The sequence below is a fragment of the Macaca fascicularis genome, chromosome 9 (assembly GCF_037993035.2).
Source record: "Macaca fascicularis isolate 582-1 chromosome 9, T2T-MFA8v1.1".
NCBI classification, from domain to species: Eukaryota; Metazoa; Chordata; class Mammalia; order Primates; family Cercopithecidae; genus Macaca; species Macaca fascicularis.
In genome coordinates this window covers 14,688,321-14,712,975 of record NC_088383.1, presented here as the reverse complement: position 1 = coordinate 14,712,975, position 24,655 = coordinate 14,688,321, and the positions used below count along the sequence as shown (strand labels likewise).

Sequence of the window (24,655 nt, the reverse complement as noted above, 5' to 3'; positions counted from 1 at the left end):
GATGACACTGTTCTAGAAAACCATAGTACTTGTTTCTTCTCATTTCACCTTCCTCATCTTCTGCCTCTTCTTGGTGAACCCAGTTTCCAAGAGCCCCCAGGTACCCAGCACCCTCCTAGTCCACCGTAAGGGTTGCCACACCTGCTCAGAACCTTCTTCCCTCTAAGATGCTGCATTTCAACCGTTCTCTCTTCTTCCTTTCAACTCCTAGTCCTTCAGTGCGGCTGGTCATTAGACAGTACAAGCACATTATCTCATTAAAGAATTTAATAAACTCCAAAGTCAATATTATAAAGGCACATTTAGTGTAAACTTAAATAGTATCAGCATGTTTCATCTTGAAAATATCTATAAGCTCCATCTAGATGAAATCCGATTCTCATTTGGCTTAATATGCATTAATATCGCAGTGTTAAGAACACTTAGCTCAGCTCTCCGAATGTGCAGAAATCAAATCACACTTTATCACCTTCGGGAGTAGTAGTAACCATTTCAAAGAAAGCTGTGATTAAGAAGAAGAAATTATCTTTTAAAAATGCAACTTGGCTGGGCACGGTGGCCCACATCTATAACCCCAGCATTTCGGGAGGCTGAGGTGGGCAGATAATTTGAGCCCAGCCTGAGCAACAAAGCAAGACTGCACATCTACCGAAAAAAAAAAAAACATTAGTCGGTTGTGGTGGTATGCAAGTGTAGTCTCAGCTACTCAGGAAGCTGAGATGGGAAGATTGCTTGAGCCTGGGAGGTCAAGGCTGCAGTGAACCACCATGATCACACCACTGCACTCCAGCCTGGACAACAGAGCAAGACCCTGGCTCTCTAAAAAAAAAAAAAAAAAAGAAAGAAAGAAAATCCAACTCAATGACAGTTTAGGACAAACAAGCAATGTGTTGAAAACAAATAACATTATGTAAAATTAGAAAGCAGATAGGACAAAGAAAGCAGAGGGCCAGTTTGAGAATTCGTTCTTACGAGTTGGTGGCAGACCCGGTTCTTTGGCTATGGTGAGGCCCACTAGGCGTGACAGTCCTAACCCACTATCCAAACTGCAGAAACACTGTTTGTCCTCCATAGGGTCATAGAAAAACCATGGATGGTGCCTTTCTCCTTTGTTTGTTTAGGATGGGGAGTGCCAGCTTTCGTCTCAAATCATGTAGCTGAAGAGACCACTTTATTTTCTGTGCCTGCTGTTTCTGTGGTTCATGCACCACTTTTCTCTTTCAGGTTTTATATTGAAAGCATTTCGTACCTGAAGGATAATGCTACCATTGAGCTTTTCTTTCTGAACGCGAAGTCCTGCATCTACAAGGTAGGAACTCCTTCTCCCCAGTTTCCCTCTGAAACTTGAAAGTATCATTTGAAGCTGGAAATTCCAGAGTGTTGCCCCTTAGGCCATTTTATTGATGAGAAGTCATTTATAAGTTAATTACTATAAATAAATGGAATGTTATGAAGCTAATGGCACTATTTAATAATGTGATTCCTGACCGGGCGCGGTGGCTCACGCCTGGAATCCCAACACTTCGGGAGGCCAAGGCGGGTGGATCACGAGGTCAAGAGATCAAGACTATCCTGGTCAACATGGTGAAACCCTGTCTCTACTAAAAATATAAAAATTAGCTGGGCGTGGTGGCGCGTGCCTGTAGTGCCAGCTACTTGGGAGGGTGAGGCAGGTGAATCACTTGAACCTGGGAGGTGGAGGTTGCAGTGAGCCAAGATTGCACCACTGCACTCCAGCCTGGTGACAGCGGGAGACTCCATCTCAAAAACAAAAAAACGGAATAATAATAATAATAATGATGTGATTCCTTTGATCCATGGCTGCTCTGTGGACATGTTTCCTAACCTTATTTTAAAAGTTTCCTGATTTTAAAGGTTTCTTTGTCAACTTAGACAAAGGGGAAAAACCTAAACAAGTATGACAAACACACTAGTCAACTTAGACAGGTCTTGCAGATACACATGAGCTTCTTATAACCAAATATGTGTATATTTGACCATTTTTAGATGGTCTAGCAGCATCTTTCAAAGGGATGCTATTGTCACTTTAAGTGAGACAGTTTCTTTTTTAAAGCATTGTAGTAAAATGCACATACATTTATTATCTCAACCATTTTTGAAAATTTTTTTCTATCTCCGTAGGTTTTTGGGGAACAGGTGGTATTTAGTTACATGAGTAAGTTCTTTAGTGGTGATGTGTGAGAATTTGGTGCACCCATCACTCGAGCAGCATACACTGAACTCAGTTTGTAGTCTCAACCATTTTTAAGTGTGCAGTTCAGTGGCATTAAGTACGTTCACAAGGTTGTACAACCATCACCACCATCGTTCACCCAAGAACCTTTTTCATCTACAGAACTGAAACCTTATACTCTTCCCCGCTTTCCTCAGCCCCTGGCAACCACTACTTTTTGTCTCTCTGAATTTAACCACTCTGGTACTTCACATAAATGGAATCGTATCATATTTGTCCTTTTGTGTCTGGCTTACTTTACTTAACATAATGGCCTCAAGGTTCATCCATGTTGGCCAGGTGTGGTGGCTCATGCCTGTAATCTCAGCACTTTGAGAGGCCAAGGCAGGCAGATCACCTGAGATCAGGAGTTTGAGACCAGCCTGGCCAATGTGGTGAAACCGCGTCTCTATTAAAAATACAAAACTTAGCCAGGTGTGGTGGTGTGCACCTGTAATCCCAGCTACTTAAGAGGCTGAGACAGAAGAATCGCTTGAACCCGGGAGGTGGAGGTTGCAGTGAGCTGAGATGGCGCCGTTGTACTCCAGCCTGCGTGACAGAGTGAGACTCTATCTTAAAAAAAAAAAAAAAAGTTCACCCATGTTGTAACATGTGTCAGAATTTCCTTCCTTTTTTTTTTTTTTTTTTTTTTCATTTTTAAGACAGGGTCCCTCTCTCACCCAGGCTGGAGTTCAGTGGTGCAATCTTGGCTTACTGCAACCTCCAAGTCCCGGACTCAGGCGATCCTCCCACCTCAGCCTCCTAAGTAGCTGGAACTACAGGTGTGTGCCACCACACCCAGCTAATTTTTGTATTTTTTTGTAGCCCTGTTGCCCAGGTTGATCTTGAACTTGTGGGCTCAGGTGATCTGCCTGCCTTGGCCTTCCAAAATGCTGGGATAACAGGTGTGGGCAACCATGCTTGGCTGCCTTCCTTTTTAAGGCTAAGTAACATTTTATTGTATGTGTAAATCACCTTTTGTTGATCCATTCATCCATGGGTTATTTTGATGGGAAATAACCCATCAAAAATGGGTTATTTCCACCTTTTGCCTATCATGAATAATGCTGTTATGAACATGGATGTCTAAATATCTCCTCAAGACCTGACTCCCAGTTGTTCAGGGTATATGCCTATAAGTGGTATTACCAGATCATAGGGTACTTCTATTTTTAATTTTTTAGGAGCCATCCCTACTGTTTTCCATAGCAGCTGTACCATTTTACATTTCTACCAACAGTGTCCAACGGTTCCAATTTCTCCACATCCTCTCCAACATTTGTTATTTTCTATTTTGTTTTATTAATAACCATCCCAGTGGGTGTGGGATGTATCTCATGGTGGTTTGATTTGCATTTCCCTGATGACTAGTGATGTTCAGCTTATTTCCATGTGCTATTGGTCATTTGTGTATCTTCTTTAGAAAAAATTCTGTTCAAGCGATGATTCCTAATTGAGAGCGACAGCCCCTTGTCATGTATCCAATTGCTCCATAAGCTTGTAGTGTCTCCTTTTGTGGGATAACCCAAAATGCCTACACCCTTTTCCAGCACACACCTCTTGCCTGGGAAGACGGACTTGCAGAATATCACCGAGGTTAGGAACTGCGACTAAAAGAACTTTTTTTTTTTTTTTTGAGACACAGTATCACTCTGTCACCCAGGCTGGAGTGCAACGGCACGATCTCGGCTCACTGCAGCCTCCGCCTCCCAGGTTCAAGTGATTCTCCCTCCTCAGCCTCCCGAGTAACTGGGGTTACAGGTGTGCACCACCACGCCCGGCTAGTTTTTGTATTTTTAGTAGAGATGAGTTTTGCCATGTTGCCCAGGCTGGTCTTGAACTCCTCACCTCAAGTGATCCAGTCACCTTGGCCTCCCAAAGTGCTGGGATTACAAGTGTAAGCCACCACACCTGGCCCTAAAAGAACATTTTTAAAAAGAAACACCCACTCCACTGGCTACCCCCTGCATGCACATAATGAAGGCAGTGAATGTCTCATGAATGCAACCTCCATCACACCCGCTCAGGGCTGCTCTTTAACAGTAATAGACAAGAACGTTCAAAGTTCACATGATGTAGGGGCTTGTTGCTGAGTGCTTTATGCGAATTGTCTGAGTCTTCACAACACCTTTTGAGATAGACACCGCTTTGAGAGTGAATTTTGCATAAGTTTATTGATGGTAATTAACTTGGAATCCAAAATGCATTCTACCTTGAAATAAATCAAATAATTCTAAACCTAGGATTTCCCCTTACTCTAAAAATTTAATTAACAAGGTGCAGAAGAGTTTGAGGTATACACCAACTGACTAATGTAGGGCCACAGAAAGCAAATTAACAGATGTTTTTTCTGAATTCACAGCTTAAGTTCTACCTCTTACCTGGGTAAAATGTCAGGGACTCGTCTGAAGTCCTGAAGTGTGAGGATTAGTTAGAATAAAAGGTCTACTAAGAAATGTAAAGGTAATGCATTCAGTCAGGGCAGATTCCAGATGGACAAACCAGAGAACTTTCCAACGAAGATTTGATGGGTTCAGCCATTCCTATGATCTCAGTAAGGAATTTTCACTAGATTATCAGGATGTTGATGGAAGATTAAATAAGTCTTCCCCCTCCCCCACTTGAGATGGAGTCTCACTCTGTCGCCCGGGCTAGATCTCAGCTCACTGCAACCTCTGCCTCCTGGGTTCAAGCGATTCTCCTGCCTCAGCCTCCTGAGTAGGTGGGATTACAGGCACCAGCCACCACGCCTGGCTAATTTTTGTGTTTTTAATAGAGACGGGGTTTCACCATGTTGGTCAGGCTGGTCTTGAACTCCTGACCTCGTGATCTGCCCACCTCGGCCTCCCAAAGTGCTGAGACTACAGACATGAGCCACTGCCCCCAGCCAATTCTTTTTAAAAATAAATAAATAAATAAATAAATAAATGTAAAGCCCAGAGTGTCCTGAATTTTCTAAAAGTTTTATTATTATTATTATACTTTAAGTTCCGGGATACATATGCAGAATGTGCAGGTTTGTTACATAGGTATACAAGTGCCATGATGGTTTGCTGCACCCATCAACCCGAGAGATAGATGTTGCTTTTTATCCCTGTTTTCCCAGTGATGAAGATGAGATCACATACCTAATGAATGGCCAGGCTATGGTGCACCCTGGAGGGAGGCTCTCCTCGTACACTTCTCTGTGACGTGTTCAATGGATGGATTCAAAGGAGTCTAGGGAGCTACCGCTGCCTGGATTTTAAAATTTAATTAAGCTCAGGCCTTGGGGATTGCAAAAGCCCATTAAACCTTAACACACACACACACACACACACACACACACACACACACACACACACAAGTTGGAATGGTATCAGCCATCACTTTCCTTCTGGAAGTACCTCAACACATTCACTGCACAGAATAGTTCCACCAAGTACAAATGTTCAGAATAACAGAGGGCCTGGTAATGATCAAATTCAGTTCTGTGAAAAGACCTCATTTCGGGACGGTTGCTGAGCCAGGACTTACACTGGGCTCAAACCCAGCACACTCAGAGGACAGCATTTTGGGGTTTTGCTGAATGGAGGAAAAAGATACCAAATGCAGTTCCAGGCACCTTCAAATTCTTTCTTCTAAGACCCCATTTTCTCATTATAAAGTGGAAATAATAATACTAACCTTACATACAGGTTGTAAGAGTATTTGGTGTTTTTTTTAAAATGAATGTGAAAGCGCTTTGAAACCAAGTTAAGAAACGAAAGGTGAGCGGTCTCCACCAGGTGGCAGCCTTGGGCAGCGAAGTAAATGAATGGCAAGGCTGAACCCACGAAATCATTCTCGAGCAGGGCAAGTAAAAAATTGTCCCGGGCCCACGCCTGTAATCCCAGCACTTTGGGAGGCCGAGGCGGGCGCATCACGAGGTCAGGAGTTCGAGACCAGCCTGACCAACATGGTGAAACGCCATCTCTACTAAAAGTACAAAAATTAGCCAGTCGTGGTGGCAGGCGCCTGTAATCCCAGCTACTCAGGAGGCTCAGTCAGGAGAATTGCTTGAGCGAACCCAGGAGGCTGAGGTTGCAGTAAGCTGAGATTGCACCATTGCACTCCAGCCTGGGTGACAGAGCGAGACTCCGTCTCAAAAAAAAAAAAAAAAAAAAAAAAAAATTAATTGACCCAAAGCCTACTTGGGCAGATGCTTGGGGAAAGGGAGAGCAGTTGTTCAGTACTGTCTTGTCCCAAATGCTGAGCTGGCACTGAAGGCTTCTGAACATCGTGTACGCCTAGGACTTTGCGATTCAGGGAAAATTAAAAAGAATAAATTTCAGAACTGAATACTACAGGTGCCCTGAGTGGAGGTGACGACACCTTTGCAGCCAGCCACATTTAGGATCAAGGTCCTGACAGCATCAGCCCACATGCTGAATGTCACCCCAGAACCCAGCTCTCTCTTCTCGAAATCTTTCCTTGGGCTTGGGCACATAAATGACCACAAATGACCAAGAGACAGCTTCTTTCAAATTGATATAGGAGACCAAGTTGCATCCCAAGGCCCCTGTCTCCTTCCCGTGAGCAAGAATAATCTTCTCATTTGTATAAAATGCCATTTAAATTTTATTTTTAAATTTCTTTTATATAGTATGATATTTGAGCCTCAGCATCTCTGCGTGAGATGGAGCGAGAATCAATAGCTTTCCAGAGGAGGAAGTAGGGAGAGAGAGTCTAAGTGACTCAGAGACGAAGGACTGGGGGATGGCTGGATAGCCTGTGTAACCTGTGTCAATGTAAAGATCATGATAGGCACTGCTGAGTGATTGAGAGTTCAGATTTTGCTGTCAGGCAGACCCAGGATCTTTTCCCAGCCTTGCCCCTTGGTAAAAGGAATAAATGTGGGCACCTCCTGTAACGTCTCCAAGCTTCCCTTTCCTCTCTAATTGAGTAAGGATGTTATAAGGTCTAACCACCACCTTCTTGGGAAGATTCAGTGAGATAAAGCATGCAAAGTTCTTAGTCTCATGCCAGGCATGTGATTAGCTAGTTGGATTTAGACCCGAGGTTTTTTTCTCTTGGCTGTGATTCTCTTTGTGCCACCCACACAGCCCCCTGGTGCTTTGGGGACCTTGAAGAGCCCAGAGGGTGGTGTTAGACCCAGATAACCCATCCTGATGCTGATACACAAATGCCTGGGTTTATCCAGCGTGGTTTTAATATCTGCTCCCTCCCTGTCTCTTGGGGAATGGTTCCTACCATATATTAAAATCTAAGTTGTCAAGGTAAAATAAGCTGCTTATTTTGCTTTTTCAAAGTTCAATTTCATTCACTTTTTTTTTTTTTTTTTTTTGAGACAGAGTCTTGCTCTGTCGCCCAGGCTGGAGTGCAGTGGTGCAATCTCGACTCATTGCAAGCTCTGCCTCCCAGGTTCATGCCATTCTCCTGCCTCAGCCTCCCCAGTAGCTGGGACTACAGACACCCACCACCACGCCCGGCTAATTTTTTGTATTTTTAGTGGAGACGGGGTTTCACCGTGTTAGCCAGGATGGTCTCCATCTCCTGACCTCGTGATCCGCCCGCCTCGGCCTCCCTAAGCACTGGGATTACAGGTGTGAGCCACGGCACCCAGCCAATTTCATTCACTTTTTAAAATAGTAATATTGGTTTCTATCAAAGTAATATATGACATCATTTAAAACTCAAACGGTTCCACAAGGCTTGTTATGACAAACAGCCTCCTCCCCGCAACTCCTGCCACTTGCAACAGTTTTAGCTGTTTCTTCTAGTATTTGCCTCCATATAGCTAAATAATTGACACAGGGTATTATTCCTAGATTGATTCATTTTATTGAATTCCTGTTAAGATGGATGGAGATGGCCAGGCACAGTGGCTCACGCCTGTAAAATACCAGCACTTTGGGAGGCTGAGGTCGGGGGATCACTTGATCTTAGGAGCTTGAGACCAGCCTGGGCAACATAGTGAGATTCCATGTCTACAAAAAACACAAAAACTAGTCGGGTGTGGTGGCACATGCCTGTAGTCCCAGCTTCTCTGGAGGCTGAGGTGGGAGGATCATCTGAGCCCCAAAGGTAGAGGTTGCAGTGAATCTAAGAGCCCAGATCACACTACTGCACTCCAGCCTGGTGGATAGAGCGAGACTTTGTCTTAAAAAAAAAAAAAAAAAAAAAAAGGATGTAGATTTAGATTATAACCACCCACATTTTATTTCCTTTTCCATTTTCTCAATGTGGTGATAGCACAATTCTGGCTTAAAGCGAGAGTCATCAGCATGATATTATCGTGACTAATCCAAGTAGTATCCTGTGGTTGCAGCTCCTTTTTTAGACAACCCATTGTTTTACCCAAAGGGAATACTTGCCTTGCTTTCACTTGTTTAGTTTCTATATACCCTTCACTTTTCTCCAAAAGTTCCTACAGATTCCCAGATGTCTACCAATATTAATTTCCAGCTACATCGGGTAGTTCTCATTCCTCTTTGGTTTGATTTTGGTTGCTGTGGTAGCTGCTACTGCTGTTGTTTTTCTAGGACCTCTCTCTTACGCTCCTCTATCCTCCTGCTCCAGCCTGGACTTGGTCTCATGCAGAGTCTCAACCCGGGATGCCTCATCCCCATCAGGGTCTTTCCTTCTCCCTCGCTGTGTATTGGGTCCTCTGTTTTGTGGATCCGGAGACTTCCTATTTTTTGTTTTACACCACTGTTTCACTGGAGAACATCCTGCAGTCAATCCAGAGAAAGCACACGCGGGAAGTAAAATGTTTGGATCCTGGCATATCTGAAAAAGTCTTTATTCTAGCTTCATATCTAATGAATAGTTTGACTGGATACAGAAATATACCAAAAATTTTTTCTCTCGGAATACCAAAGGCATTGCTCTGGAAAAGCCCACCATCCTATCCATTGTATGTGACACCCCCTTGGGCCCCCAACAATGGGATCCTTTGGGAACTCTTTTTTGCTCCTTTTGATCTAAAATTTCAGGATGGGTACCCTGATGTGGGTCTTTGTAAATCCATCGTACTCTGTGTTCAATGGGCACTTTTAGTCTGGAGATGCAACGTGCATTCTTTTTTAGTTGTGGGGTTCTTTTTGGATTGTTTCTTTGATATCTTCTCCCCTCTTGCCTGTGTCCTCTCTTTCCAGAATTCCTATTTATCAAGTGCTCATCATGGCCTCCCGCTCTGATACCTTGTCTCTCCAGCTGTCTGTCTCTGTCTTTTTATTCTACTTTCTGGGAGGCTTTGTAGGGATTTACTTTAATCTCTTCTCTGGACTTTCTCACCTTTGCCATTATGGTTTTGTTTTTTGTTTGTTTGTTTTAATTTCTAAGAGTTTCTTTATATTATCTGATTTTTAAAATATTATGCTATTATTGTTTCAGGAACATAATATCCTCTCTTATCACTCTGATAATATTAGTTATCACTATTATTCTGTGTTTCCTTCCAGCTCTTTTTTTCCAGTTTATTTGTATTGGTCTCTCTTTCCTGTACGAGGCTTCCTCAGTTGTCTGCTGGCCCTGGTCTGTCGCTTCACACTTGGAAACTAAGCAGATGCTCCATTTCAGGGTGGAATGGTCCCCCAGTGGGTGTCCCTGTGACGTGCTCCCATCGCAAGCTGGTTCTTTCCCTGGGGAACCCTGAATATCAGTGTCTTGGTATCTGGACGTCTTTCCTCTCTGGCTCTCCATTCTCTCCAGAGAAAACCTTCCCTTCCTGCCTGGGACATGTCCTCCCACATCCAGGGATCTGGAGGGAACAGTCTCCATACTAGGTATAGAATTCTGTGTAATTCCTGCACTTCCGGTCCACTTCATCCCTGCTTCCTGTTCTTCTTCAGAGAACGAACCTCTCATCTCTAATAGCAGAAAGGTGAGGAAAGGTGTTTGGCTTTGTTTTGCTATTTTTCCCAGATTGTGAACACTGCCTTCCTACCTTCCGCTCTCTTTCCCAGCAGGCAGGAGGCAGGGCCACAGCAGACACCCCTCTCACTTTCTCTTCCCTTCCGCCCCTCTACTTTATACAATAGAGCAGGAAAACGTAGTCATCATCTATCCAAGTTGCAGAAAATTAAAATATGGATATGAGACAGCGGGGCTGTCATTGTGTGCTTCAGGTGGAGTGGGAAGAAGTGTGGAATGAGATTCCCACATGGTCCAACAGTGTTTCTGATGTGCTTGAACTCACTAAGGAGACAGGTGGGTGATAGAGAGGACATTGGCCAGGGCGTGGATACATCTCATTTAGAAATGTGTGTCCCATTCCATGGGAAACTCCCACAGGAAGCCTACCTGGAATGGTGTATGTTCCCTGGAAAGAGACCGATGAGACGGCACAGCTGTCCCTCCAAGCCTTTTCCATCTGCTCCTCTCCCTCTTCCGGTGTGGCTTCCAACAGCCAACTGAAGGGGTTCATCCATCAGCCCCTGCAGGAGGCAGCGGACTTATCCCACGAGACGGGAGCGAGGCAAGGATGTGGACCCTCAGCTCTTCCCGCACCTTCAGGCTGGATTGAATCCTGCCTATCCTGGGTTCTGCACTGACAGAAGAAAATTATCCACCATCAAAAATGAGTCATCACAGTGATGTCTGAAAGCTTTGCAAACAGAGGTCATGAAATGACAGAGTCTGTTTAGTTTTTTATCAGAAAGATTTCCACAAATGATACATCTTACAGTTATAAGAGAAATCAAGAAATCACCAGCTCCCTGTCTTCTCCACATGCAAACCTTCAGAGAGAAAAGAAAATTGGCGCTCACATTGAAAGACCTTTCCATTCACTTCCTCAGAGAAGTACTTTGATAGTTCCTCGACTGAGGTTAGGTGGCATGTGTGGCTGTCAGAATGACTGGATGCACCGTCAGTGTCATCCGAAAGGCCACCAGATGGCTAACTAGGAGAAAGGAGGGCTGTATTGGCAGCACCAGTTTGCAAACTGAGAAGACGAAGTCTCCAGCGTGGACTGAAGGTGCTCTTTTTGAAGAGGGGCAGGGCAGGTTGGATTTTATGCCTCATGGTGTTCGTATTACATAATAGAGTCCTACACACTCAGCAGATTTGGGGAAAAGATACGCATAGTTATGAAGGAGTGTCGAGTGTGTGTGCCACAGGTAGACATATAGGTGACATATGTCCCATGTTCACTTTAGGATGGGGTTTTTGTCTTGGTTTTTTAAATTTTTAATTTTTGTGGGTACATAGCAGGTATATATATTTATGGGGTACATGAGATATTTTGATACAGGCATGCAATGTGTAATAACCACATCAGGGCAAATGGGGTATCCACCCCCTCAAGCATTTATCCTTTGTGTTATAAACAATCCACTTCTACTCTTTTACTTATATGAAAATGTACAATTCAATCATTATTGACTACAGTTTCCCTGTTGAGCTATCAAATACTAGGTCTTATTCATTCTTTCTATTTTTTTGAACCCATTAACCATCCCCGTCTCCCCCACTCCTCCCACCCTTCCCCGCCTCTGGTAACCACCCTCTGTTCTCTGTCTCTATGAGTTTGATGGTTTTCATTTTTAGCTTCCACAATTAAGTGAGAAAACACGAACTTTGTCTTTCTGTGCCTGGCCTATTTTACTTAACATCATGACCTCTGGTTCCTTCCTGGGTGGCTTTTAGCACTAAAATGAGGTGGAATTTGAGGCTGTTTACCTCACAAGGTCAACTATAGGACACAAAGGCAGTTTGTGTGCAGCCTCTGTGAACTGCTGAAATTAGCCTAAAGTCTGCAGTAGTTCCTCAGAAGAGAATGTTTGTAAGGCTGGCCCCCTGTCCAGGCAGAGTTGTAATGGTCTGGGTCGTAAACCAGAGTTGACAGCTCCTATTGGTAGAGAGTTTAGCCACAGAAACTGAGAAATTTGCTAGGCCAGCTTGTCCTGAACCCTCGACCTGTAGGTAACTTAACCTTAGCGTCTACTCTAGTTGATAAAGGGGCATCTATTCTGGTCTCTAAGATCACATCAGGAATCTAATATTTCATCTGTATAATTTTGCCCTGGCCCGAAGGGATTGGCTATGAACTATTTATTTATTTGTTTATGAGGCAGAGTCTCGCTCTGTCGCCCAGGCTGGAGTGCGGTGACGCAATCTCAGCTCACTGCAACCTCCGCCTCCCAGGTTCAAGCAATTCTCTTGCCTCAGCCTCCCAAGTAGCTGGGACTACTACAGGCGTGCGCCACCATGCCCAGCTAATTTGTTTTTTTCGTGTGTTTTGTTTTATTTTGCTTCCAAGTGAAACAGGGTCTCACCATGTTGCCCAGGCTGGTCTTAAACTCCTGGGCTCCGGTGATCCTCCTTCCTTGGCCTCCTAAAGTGCTTAGATTACAGATGTGAGTCACCACATCCAGCTGGCAATGCACTCTTTAGGGACATTCATCACATTTCAGTTATGCTTTGTCTAAAAGCACTAACCTTCCCCAGCAGTGATAACCAAAGAAACAGGACTGTGGTTGTCATCTGGAGATGGGCTGAAATATGCTTCTTTAGGCTGGAGGAGAAGTTGGTACCAGCATTTTTCTGAGTGGATTTTTAAGCTCATCTTCCATGGCCTATCACTGTTCTAGGCACATAGCCGATGCTCAGAAAATTATTTTTTAATTGGTTAATTTCCAATCCCAGGGAGCAAGGATTTGCATATTTCCTGAGAAATCACTGAATATTGTTGCCTGCATTGCACTGAGAACAAATCATGACATAAAGGAAAAGGTTTAAAATATCTGCTTTCTGGGTGCTCTTGGGAGGGTGCAAGTCTTATTCAAATGAGTCTAGGAGCCTCTGTGTGGTGGCTCATACCTATAATCCCAGAACTTTGGGAGGCCAAGAGTTTGAGATCAGCCTGGGCAACATAGCAAGACCACAACTCTACAAAAAAGATGTATTTAATTAGCCAGGCATGGTGGCACACACTTGTATTCCCAACTACTTGGGAAGCTGAGATGGGAGGATCACTTGAGCCCATGAGTTCGAGGCTGAAGTGAGCCAGGATCACATTAGGGCACTCCAGCCTGGATGGCAGAGACCTCTTCTCTTAAAAAAAAAAAAAAAAAAAAGTAGTTTAGGTAATCATCCTTGGGCCACATTTGCAGTTTAGGTCTTAATGCTCTCTCTCTTGTTGATATTGAAATAAATGGTCTTTTATTCAGTATCTTCAACGTGCGTTGCTAATGATCAGATGACATCATCTCATCTGTAGGTGGGAGAACCAAGCCAAAGCCCAGAATCACCTTCTACAGGACAACATAAATATCAGCCTCAGACTCACAGAGCTCTCATCCTTACCTCTTAGTTTCATTGATGCAGGTTTAGAGCGCGCCCTTGTAGGACAGACGGGGAATGAGAGAAGGATAGACAGGTACCTTCTTTTTCAACTTTCAAGAAACAAACTTACATGGATCTGTCATCTTGGCTATGCCCATGACCTCTAAAAGAATGATTACAGGCCAGGTGTAGTAGCTCACACCTGTAATCCCAACACTTTGGGAGGCCAAGGCAGGAGGATCACTTGAGCCCAGGAGTTGAAGACCAGCCTGAGAAACATAGTGAGACCCCCATCTCTACAAAAAAAAAAAAAATTAAAATTAGCTAAGCATGGTGGTGTGTGCCTGTGGTCCCAGCTACCCAGGAGGCTGAGGCAGGAGGATCACTTAAGCCCAGGAGTTCAAGGCTGCAGTGAACTATAATGGTGCCACTGCACTCCATCCTGGGCAACAGAGCAAGACCCTGTCTCGACAAAAATAAATAAGTAAAAGTAAAAATTTTTTAAAATAGAACTTAATAAAGAGTGATTCCTTGAGATCCTGACATGGGCTGTCTGCTGTGGAGTGGACAGCGTGAGAAATCCCAGTGCGGCAGAATTAGGGCTGTGGCTAAGCACGAGTGGCATTCACCTCTTGGATCATTAGACAAACATGAAGTGACTTGATGCTGAAAAACTGGCAGAGGGCTAATAATGAGCAATTGTGCAAGATCGCATCAGCCTCATCCTGCACCACAGCCCCTGTTTGCCCCGGGGGCAACTTTGCGTAGTCATGATGAGTTGTGCAATGAGGCATAGAGCCACAAGAAGAGAGAAAGTTGGGCTACATATGGGCATTGTGTCCCACTTTAATGATAGACGGTGTATTAGTCAGAGGAACAGAACCAATAGGATATATATGGATATACAGATATCAGAAGGAGACTTCTTATGAGGAGTTGGCTCACAAGATCATGGGGGCTGAGAAATCCCACAGTCTGCTGTCTGCAAGCTGGAGACCCAGGAAAGCCAGTGGTGTCAGTCCACTGGCTGAGTCCAAAGACCTGAGAACCAGGGAGCCAGTGGTATAAGTCCCAGTCCAAGGACAAGAGAAGATGAAATGTGATGTCCCAGCTCAAAAAGCAAGGGACAGAAAGAAAGAAAAATGAAAAAAGGGGCGAGCTCCTCCATCCTCCATCTTTTGATCTGTTCAAACCTTCCAGGATTGGGTGATGTCCACCCTCACTGCGAAGGGTGGTCTATTGAGTCCACTGATTCAAATGCTGATCTCATCCAGAAACACCCTCATAGACACATCCAGAAACTGTTTAATCTGTGCGACTCGGGGCTGGATGCAGTGGCTCACGCCTATAATCCCAGCATTTTGGGAGGCTGAGATGGGTGGATCACTTGAGCCCAGGAGTTCGAGACCACCCTGGGCAACATGGTGAAACCCTATCTCTACTAAAAATACAAAAAGCTAGCCGGTTGTGGTGATGGGCACCTGTAATCCCAGCTACTCAGGAAGCTGAGGCACGAGAATCACTCGAACCTAGGAGGCAGAGGTTGCAGTCAGCTGAGATGGTGTCACCGCACTCTAGCCTGGGTGACACAGCAAGACCCTGTCTCAAAAATCAGTAAATAATGGGTAACCCTTGGCCTGTCAAGTTGACACATAAAATACACCACAGACATGGTGACCAGTATACATACACACACACACACACACACACACACACACACACACACACACACTACCCATCTCTTTTAAAACAAAATCTTAGTAAAGATTCCTATAAATGCTAAGATATACTAAAGAACAAAGACAAAACTGTGGAGTTCAGATTATCTATAGATACTCATCAGCAGAAATAAATAATATAGACCTAATAATTGTAGTGTGTTTTATCGTTTCCAAGTCACTTCTCCATTTATGCCGCACCAAACCCAGTAAAATAATTGGAAAGGAAATTGTTATCCCCATTTTACTGATAAGGAAAATCAAACTGAAGGTCAGGTGGTTCAGTCCATGTCCCCACGGCATTGGGGGGTTAAGACCAGAATATGGGACTTTCAGGGGACAGTAGAAATAATCTTAAGGAGAATGGCTTATCTATCATCTTTAGATGTTTTGTGGGTAAGAGTAAACGTGGTGATAACTGGTGAGAATTCATTAGGAAAACCCTTGGTGGCTTTCCTAACCCTAGAAGTGGTTCTGAGTGGACTTTGCAAAGATTTTCCTTGACAAAATCTTCTCGACCTACCATATGGTTGTCAATTACATTTTCTCATGGAATTATCTCATTTGTCTTACATCAGAGTTGGAATTCCTGCAATTCCGGACCATGGTGGGCTGCTTTGCATTAAGATTCTTGGTTGAGCGTAAAGACCACCACCCAGTCCCCCCGAGCAAAGAGGCCCTCCGGCTCTCAGGACACTTGGAGAACATCCGTAACACCTGCCATTTGGGGTTCCCACATGGCCACTTATTAGAAACACTTGGAGGCCCTCAGAGGGAACTCTTTCTGAGAATATTGTTAGCCATGGTGCTGCTGATAAATGACCTCAGACCTCTTCCTTCGGCAGTTCAGTCACCTGGGATAAAACAACACAATGTGGGAGGAAGTGGGGCCGCCCTTCCCACCCCTACTCAGAGCACGTATGCACGTGCGAACACAGACACACACACACACACACACACACACACACACACACCTGCAGATGGTCACGCTTTGTCTTTCCATACCATTTCTCAAAAGATCAAAGGGAGCAGCATGCATTATTCAGTAGTAAGGAAAGCAGATGCCTAAAGTATACACCCAGTGGCCACAGTCACCAAAGGACCTTACATTCCCTCCTGCCAGCGTTGCCCCCCTGGGCTTCTCTAGTCTCAGAGTAAAGTTATTCCATGCCCACCAGACAGCCCAAGATTCCCAGGCAAGATTCCGGCTCAGTGAACGACCCTGCAGAATCCCCTCCTCCAATGGCTGCAAGAGCACTGGGGTCTTCACCACGGGGATGCGGATTGCATAAGCACAGAGGAATGTCACACCTCACCCCTGCATAAGGCAGACGGACGCCACCCTCAAGCCTCCTGGAAGTGTCTTCTGCTCCTCCTATGATCCCATCTTGTCCTTAGTTAAGGGGAACGCCCAGAATCCCAGGAAAAAATGGGATTTTTACACACTGTGTGCTCCCCGTCAGTGTAGTTCCTCTGCTTGAGCAGAAACCCATGAAAGGAGCCGCCTCTGGCCAGGCGCGGTGGCTCACTCCTGTAATCCCAGCACTTTGGGAAGCCAAGGTGGGTGGATCACTTAAGGTCAGGAGTTTGAGACCAGCCTGGCCAACATGGTGAAACCCTGTTTCCACTAAAAATAAAAAAAATTGGCCAGGCGTGGTGACGCACACCTGTAATCCTCGCTACTTGGGAGGCTGTGGCACAAGAATTGCTGGAACCCAGAAGGCAGAGGTTGCAGTGAGCCGAGATTGCACCACTGCATTCCAGTCTGGGTGACACAGTGAGATCCTGTCTCAAAAAAAATAAATAAATAAATGAAAAGCCACCTCTGGACCACTGTAAAAGTCAGATAGGGAAAAGGGAGAATCATTTTCTTAGTGTTATGTGGGAGCACATTTCTGCTAGGAAGACCCCTGGGAACATCTAATAACTCCTCTCTGTGGAACTTGGCTTTCAGAGTTGTTTTGTTTTGTTTTGTTTTTGAAATGGAGTCTCACTCTGTCACCAGGCTGGAGTGCAGTGGCGCTATCTTGGCTCACTGCAACCTCCACCTCCCGGGTTCAAGCGATTCTCCTGCCTCAGCCTCCCGAATAGCTGGGACTACAGGCATGCGCCACCACACCCAGCTAATTTTTGTATTTTTAGTAGAGACGGGGTTTCACCATGTTGGCCAGGATGGTCTCGATCTCTTGACCTAATGATCTGCCCGCCTCGGCCTCCCAAAGTGCTGGGATTACAGGCCTAAGCCACCGTGCCTGGCCGGCTTTCAGGTTTTGCAGTACCATGGGAAATTTTCAGAGTGAGCCAGAAGTCTAGAGCTCTGCCCCATTGCAGTAGAATCTTAAGGATAAAGCCACCTGGAAGGGTGAGGTGTACAAGGGGGAAAAGGCATCATGAACAAGTGACATTGGGGAATTGGGCAAAGACTGTCAGGATGTCTTCCCACCACCCTAGACTGGTTCTTACCCACACCCTTTCGGTCTTTGTGTTGAGTCCTCCGAGAACATCCAGTGAAATGATCCTTCAACTCAATGCATGTTAAACAGGCGAGGTCAGAAGTAATAATACGGCTCTTTCCATCAGATTGTGTAAGCATGTGCATTGCCGGGGGCGCTTGATTCTTGAATCATTTCCCCTCCCACTGGCCACATTTCAACTCTTCCTGTTTTTGGTATCTTCACTGGGAGATAGATGGTCAAGGTCAGACTTTTCACCCGAAAAGTCACCACAGTTAAAGGTGCCAGTTCTCACTTACCCCGAGAACAACTATGGTGAGAGAGAAGTTGAATCAATCAGGTTAGATATTCGATGGTGCATTTTTGGTAGCTTTCCTGTGGATAACAGTTACGTTACAGTTAATGTTCACCAGTGATACTCTCCTGGAACCACATACTGGGCTGTGTAAAATAGAATAAAAGACCTTCCTTCATTTTCCCTGCCTCCACGCAGGTATAGACATTTTTGTTTATCAGATGAATCAAACAGCAAACTGAAAGCTATGTTCGCACTTAAAAGTGTTATTTTCTGATGGTTGGTTTTGAGCTGCGCATCAGATAAGCCTTAGCAGATGTTAAATATTAGCCCGCAGTCGACCATTGGCTGTAACATAGGTGTAAATGTTTGACAGAAAAGCACACATACAACAGCACACTAACAAGTGCGCTCCAAGGCATTCAGGTGGGAATGGAAATGCACGTAGTGAGAGTAGAAACCATCTATTGTGGTAACCCTGGACAGTGTTTCTGTGAAGCCATTTGTACACTGTTAAATGATTTACATTCTGATGGGACCTGCTAATCCCAGAACTGCAATTCCAAACATTCTTCCACATCCCAGCACTGACAGCCTCTATCAATTCCAACCGCCAGAAAGCTCTTTCAGCTGGTTAAACGTAAGGAATTATTGTCCCCAGTTCTTCCATAGGCTCTCATGAGTTCTTTTAAGCCATACTTCTCAGGTGGTTCCAGGGCAAATATTAGTATCCAGCTTTGAAATTCCCAGGCCCAAAGGAGCCTGAATGATATCTCTCCTTCAAAAGTTCCAGGTGTGCCTGAATGCATTGTTTTAAATTGCAGGAGCCAATTCTGGACCTCTCAAAAAATAATTAGAAAATCCGTGAATCTCAAAAAATAATTAGAAAATCCATGAATCATGCCTGTAATCCCAGCACTTTGGGAGGCCGAGGTGGGTGGATCACCTGAGGTCAGAAGTTCGAGACCAGCCTGGCCAACATGGTGAAACCCCATCTCTACTAAAAATACAAAAAAATTAGCCAGGCATGGTGGTGTGTGCCTGTAGTCCCAGCTACTTGGGAGGCTGAGGCAGGAGAATTGCTGGAACCCGGGAGGCGGAGGTTGCAGTGAGCCAAGATCACACCATTGCACTCCAGCCCAGGCAACAACAATGAGACTGTGTCTCCAAAAAAAAACAAAAAACAAAAAAAAAATCCTTGAATCAGAGTCTGGCTTGTAATGCAAGTGAATAGAAACTCTTGCTAAGCGAACTCGCGTTATAAATGTTGTTCTGAGAATGTGTTGGCTGAAGCTGGGTTTCTATTGATTTTAGGAGAAATGTAAGTCCTAAGGGAGGTCACATACTGGACAAGTAGTTGGGGGTCTGTTCCCGGCCCCTTAAGTGCCATTAAGGCCCTGTGGGTTTCCAAAGTCCTTGAATGTTTTTGGATTCCATTCTCAGGGTCAGCTGGCTGGTCTCTAAATCTCTTTGACCTCTAGCTCTCTGTCATCCAGTCAGCCACTATGGGATCTAGTGATATTAGGGAAAGGAAAATAAAGATGGACATTTGTGCTTAAGCTTGACACCAGACATAGGATATCAATTAAATTGTGTATTATTCTCACATGCTGATGAACTCAAGGCTTCTCTTTGTCTTTAACATGTGAGCTATGTATAATGAGACAGTGCTGTGCACTAAGAAGTTTATTAATGTAGGTCATGTTTTCATGTTTAGTGGGTTTGTTGTTTTGTTTGTTTGTTTGTTTGTTTGAGGCAGGGTCTCTCTGTCAGCAGGCTGGAGTGTAGTAGCATGATTATGACCCACTGTAGCCTCAACCTTTCCAGGCTCAGGTGACCCTCCCACCCAAGTAGCTGGGACTATAGGCATGCACCACCATTCCAGGCTAATTTTTGTATTTTTACTAGAGATGGGGTTTTGCCATGTTGGCCAGGCTGGTCTCGAACTCCTGGCTTCAAGTGATCCATCCACCTCAGCCTCCCAAAGCGCTGGGATTATAGGCGTGAGCCACGATGCCAGGCTAAGTGTTTGTACCATACACGCACACACACACACACACACACACACACGGAAATCTTTGGATATGATAGATATGTTTATTACCTTGATTGTGGTAATGGTGTCATGGGTGTATGCATCTGTCCAAACTCATAAAATTGTTTACATTAAACATGCAGTTTTTGAGGTGTTTTAGTTATACTTCAATAAAGCTGTTTTGGCTGGGTATGGGGGATCACACCTGTAATCATCCCAACACTTTGGGAGGCCAAGGCAGGCACATCATCTGATGCCAGGAGTTCCAGATCAGCCTGGCCAACCTGGTGAAACCCCATCTCTATAAATACAAAAAAATTAGCCAGGTGTGGTGGTGCATGCCTGTAGTCCCAGCTACTCAGGAGGCTGAGGCAGGAGAATCACTTGTACCCGGGAGGTAGAGGTTGCACTGAGCCAAGATTGCACCACTGTACTCCCTCTTGGGTGACACAGCGAGACTCTGTCTCAAAAAAAAAAAAGAAAAGAAAAAGGCTGTTTAAAAAAATATGAACTATATACATTTTGAAATATAAATTTCAAAAATATAAAGAGAGAGAGAGAAAAGGAATTTTTTCAAAAACCAACGAGAAGTTTAAGTGCTTTGAAGACCAAGTCCCTAGATCACAATTAAGTATTTGGGGGAAGAACTACTAGGCGGAAACATTGTGAAACTTACACTCTGTAACAGCGCTGACCGATAGAACTTTCTACAGTGGTTGAAATGTTCTGTATCTGAGCTGACAACACGGTAGTCACTAGCGACATGAACTGTAGAGCACATGAAAGAAATGTGGCTAGTACAACTGAGGAACTATATTTCTACCTTGTATTTAATTTTAAGGAGTCACAATCCCACTGTAACACTCCTTTCAAACAAAGCCTTTCAATAAAGCCTTTCTTTCAATAAAGTTCTGAGTTTAGTTTATACAGAAAATGCGTTTTGTTGTCAAGCATCTCTATTCCAGTGATTAATAACATTAACAAACAGGTTTGTAAAATGCTGGGGCCTAGTCCACCTCTTAATTTCTTGAAAGATTTAAAGATGAGGCCTTTGAGATAATCTGGTAGGCCCGGGCCCCCTAGTCCATCCCAGCTAAGAGCAGCAAAAAGGATGTTGGGAGTGTTTAGGACTGAACAATTCAGGGCAGTGGTCTCAGAGACTCAAGACGTTCTATGAATATGGGAGATTCTGAGCAAATCTTCAGAAAAGGAAGCTTTTTTTTTTTTTTTTTTTTTTTTTTAGCTGGGGTCTCACCCCATTACCCAGGCTGGAGTGCAGTGGTGCTATCACAGCTCACTACAACCTCAACCTCCCAGGCTAAGAGATCCTCCTACCTCAGCCTCCAAAACACCTGAGTCTATAGACGTGCACCACCCTGCCTGGCTAATTTTTTAATTTTCTGTAGAGATGGGATCTCATTATGTTGCCCAGGCTGGTCTCAAACTCCTGGGCTGAGTAATCCTCCCGAAGAAGAGCTGTCATTTTTAAAAAAAGAAAAAAGTGGTTGTTAAATACCAAACTTGTCTTCCTTTGTTGCTTTTTCCTTTCAGGAGCTTATTGACGTTGACAGTGAAGTGGTGTTTGAATTAGCTTCCTATATTTTACAGGTAAGTTGTTTTTCTCCTCCTCTGTATGTCCCAGGGCCATACACAGAAGAAAGGAAATAAGACTGACCAGGCATAGCCAGGAGCTGTGTCCACTCACTATTTGTCATCTTACCTTTTTTTAGCCATAAGCTGCATAGAGCTATTAGAGACACTGATGGAAACTAGAGCAATAAACGGGGGCTTGTAGTATTTCAAAATTGTAAGACAGCAAATCCCTGTAAAGCAAAGTTGTGTGTTTAACCTGAGCCTGGGAGAAACTGAGGTCATTTACTGACCCCATTTTCTTTGGGTTTGGTACTTTCACCCTGGAGAAAGCCAAGTGAATAGCTAGAGTTAGTGGCCAAAAAAATCATGTTCTGCCCCCTGGAAAGACAAGGAAAAGCCCTTTAGGTTATGCAAAAAAAAAAAAAAAAAAAAAAAGTGTTATAGAATATTAGCTTAATAGTGGCAAGACGAGTTAAAATGATATCATTTCTTTATTCCTTCAATAAGTATTTATTGAGCAACTACTATGTTTAAGGCATTATACTGGATTCACTAAAGTTTCCCTGGTCCCTACCTCCAGAGTCTTCAGTATAATTGGGGACTAGCATAAAATACAAACCAAAACAAAAAGTGACCCTAGAAATAGACAGTTCTATCCAGATACATGTTCATATTTAGAATCTTTAAACTAGAACATGTCAGACCCGGGCTTTGAGGTGGAGATGTACATTTTGTCATTATCAATCACTTTCTTTGTCTATAACTTTCTAGAGTTTAATTTCATGTCTCATATTCAAATAGCAAAGGTATGCATTCTGTTTTAATTGTATTCCTGCAGCAAATAGGATAACTGCAGGAAGCTGAACTCATCTCATTCAGTAGAGAAACTCTCATGATCGTAGAATGTACTTTAGAGTCTCTAACACTGGCTTAGTGTATTTCGCTGATGTTGAATTTTTTCTTCTACAGGAGGCAAAGGGAGATTTTTCTAGGTGAGTTTACAATTTTTTGTTGTTGTTGTTTAAAATGTAAACCCTTGCTTCTCTATTAAAAGAAACTATTCAGGATGTCCTTTTCAGGTGGACAATTTATTCATGTTGTATGTTAATGATGAGATCTAACTCTCAACTTGTCCATTGAAACAGATAGATCAGGTAGAGAAAACATAGTAATAGCAAGGATGATGTTCTCCACTACATGCAAAGCCCGGAGATTACTGGAAAGCTGACATTAGGGCCCGGCGTCACACATGCCCATTGTCCTGAGGTTGGACGGGCTGCTCAGATGTCTCATAGAGACTGGAATCACCATTGTGGTGTAAATATGGTTGCAGATAACTCGTCAGTCCTGACAAGTAGGTGGACATCTTTTTTTCTCTCAATGTAGTCCCTGCCCCTCAAGGGACAACATGCTGTCTTCTAGGGAAATTTCATTCGTGAAAGTGTTACAACATAAAAATACCGCACCTCTGCTTTGGTTCTGTCTTAGGATATTGTGTTGGAGAAAACATAAACAGACAACTACTGGGAATCTGTGAATGGCATTAATAGCCTTGTAAAACTGCAAACTCGTCATTTATTTCAATCCTCACTGTGTGTTGATCAGTATGGCTGAAATTGCCCTGAAATCTCTCGTGATCATCACCAGACCTGGAACAGGGCAGAAAGTGTAGCCAGCCACCAGCAGGGCTGTCTGCTCAAAGGCAGACGTTATTCCTGGGATTCTGTTTGATTAAGCTCCTCTGAAAAAGAAAAAAAAAGAAAAGGCCAGGGTAACCCGTTCTGGAGAATCTAGGTTTAGAGGCAAACAGTAAACCATATGAACAGGAAAGGAAAGCATGAAGGCATAAGGTTCTGGCCCATCAACAGGAAATTAGCAAATTGGTATTAAAAAGAAACACAAATCGGACCTCTGCTCCATCTAAGAACCTGTCTGTTTCCCCATGCTTTGAGGGATTTCATCTGTAAATGCAGCAAAAACTACTTCTGTTAGTGGCCACCTGTACTTGGCTGTCTTTGTCACCGGTTTTTCAGGTCTCAACTGCTTTCTCCTTGCTCTCCTGGTACATTTCTCAGGCTTTCTTTTTTGCTATTATTATTTTTTAAATTTTTTCAGAGGCAGGGTCTCCTTCTGTTACCCAGGCTGGAGTGCAGTCATGGCTCACTGTCACCTCCAACTCCTGGGCTCGAGTGATCCTCCTGCCTCAGCCTCCCAAGTAGCTGGGACCACAGGCATAAGTCACTGCACCGGGCTAATTCTTCTTTTTTTTTTTTTTTTTTGTAGATATGAGCTCTCACTGTGTTGACTGTTCTCAGTCAGACATCTCAGCAAAAGCAAAAAATTATTTTACAATCTAAAACAAGGATGAGCAAGCTTTTTCTGTTAAGGGCCAGATTGTCAGTATCTTGAGTTTTGCACGCAGCACGATCTCTGTTGCAATTACACCACTCTTCCTAAGTGCAAAAGCAGCCCAATAGGATAAGTAAATGGATGAGCCTGATTATGTTCCAATAAAACTTTATTTATGGATACAGAAATTTGAATTTCATATAAATGTTCATGTATCACAAAATATTCTTCTTTTGAGTTCTTTTTCTAATCATTTAAAAATGACAAAGCCATCCTTAGTTCATGAGTAATACATAAGCAGAGGACTAGATTTGTCCAGGGGGTTATAGTTGCTGACTCTGATCTCAAATGCCATCTCTTCAGCTCTGTTTGAATATTTGCATGAAGAGACCTCCGGGCCCCTTTTATTTAAGTTTTCCAAGTTTTTGGTATAAAGCAGTGCTGGTCAAACTTTTAAATAGATAATGACTGTAACTAGCTTTGGCTGGAGACCTTGAACTTTGTAGGTGGCCAGTAACCATTGACTGAATTTGCTAAACATAATGTTTTCAGGTTATAGAAACTAAATCTTGTTATAATTTTTCTTTGTTACTTTTTTATGACATTAATTTGGCCTTGGAATTTGGGGTTTTGATAAGTGCCAGTCCATAACTACTTACAAAGATTTCTGAAGTCCCATGAAAAAATGATTTAAAAACCACAAATCCA

At 43.7% G+C, this 24,655-nt stretch overlaps 1 protein-coding gene and 1 long non-coding RNA gene across 28 annotated transcripts in view; one reads left to right on the top strand and one right to left on the bottom strand.

Moving 5' to 3' along the window:
• Positions 1 to 24,655, top strand: part of FRMD4A (FERM domain containing 4A) — a 693,055-nt gene that overhangs the window by 553,115 nt on the left and 115,285 nt on the right. For all 27 annotated transcript variants that reach the window (XM_074001073.1, XM_065520301.1, XM_015455575.3 and 24 more), the window contains 3 exons: positions 1,225 to 1,309; positions 21,557 to 21,613; positions 22,568 to 22,590. In XM_074001073.1, the coding sequence (XP_073857174.1) occupies positions 1,225 to 1,309; positions 21,557 to 21,613; positions 22,568 to 22,590 (165 nt within the window). The remainder of the gene's footprint in view (positions 1 to 1,224; positions 1,310 to 21,556; positions 21,614 to 22,567; positions 22,591 to 24,655) is intronic.
• On the bottom strand, positions 8,573 to 17,787 carry LOC135965020 (uncharacterized). Its single transcript, XR_010577841.2, has 3 exons — positions 17,686 to 17,787; positions 10,520 to 10,766; positions 8,573 to 8,946 (listed from the first exon to the last, which is right to left on the bottom strand). It is a non-coding gene; the product is annotated as an uncharacterized lncRNA (long non-coding RNA).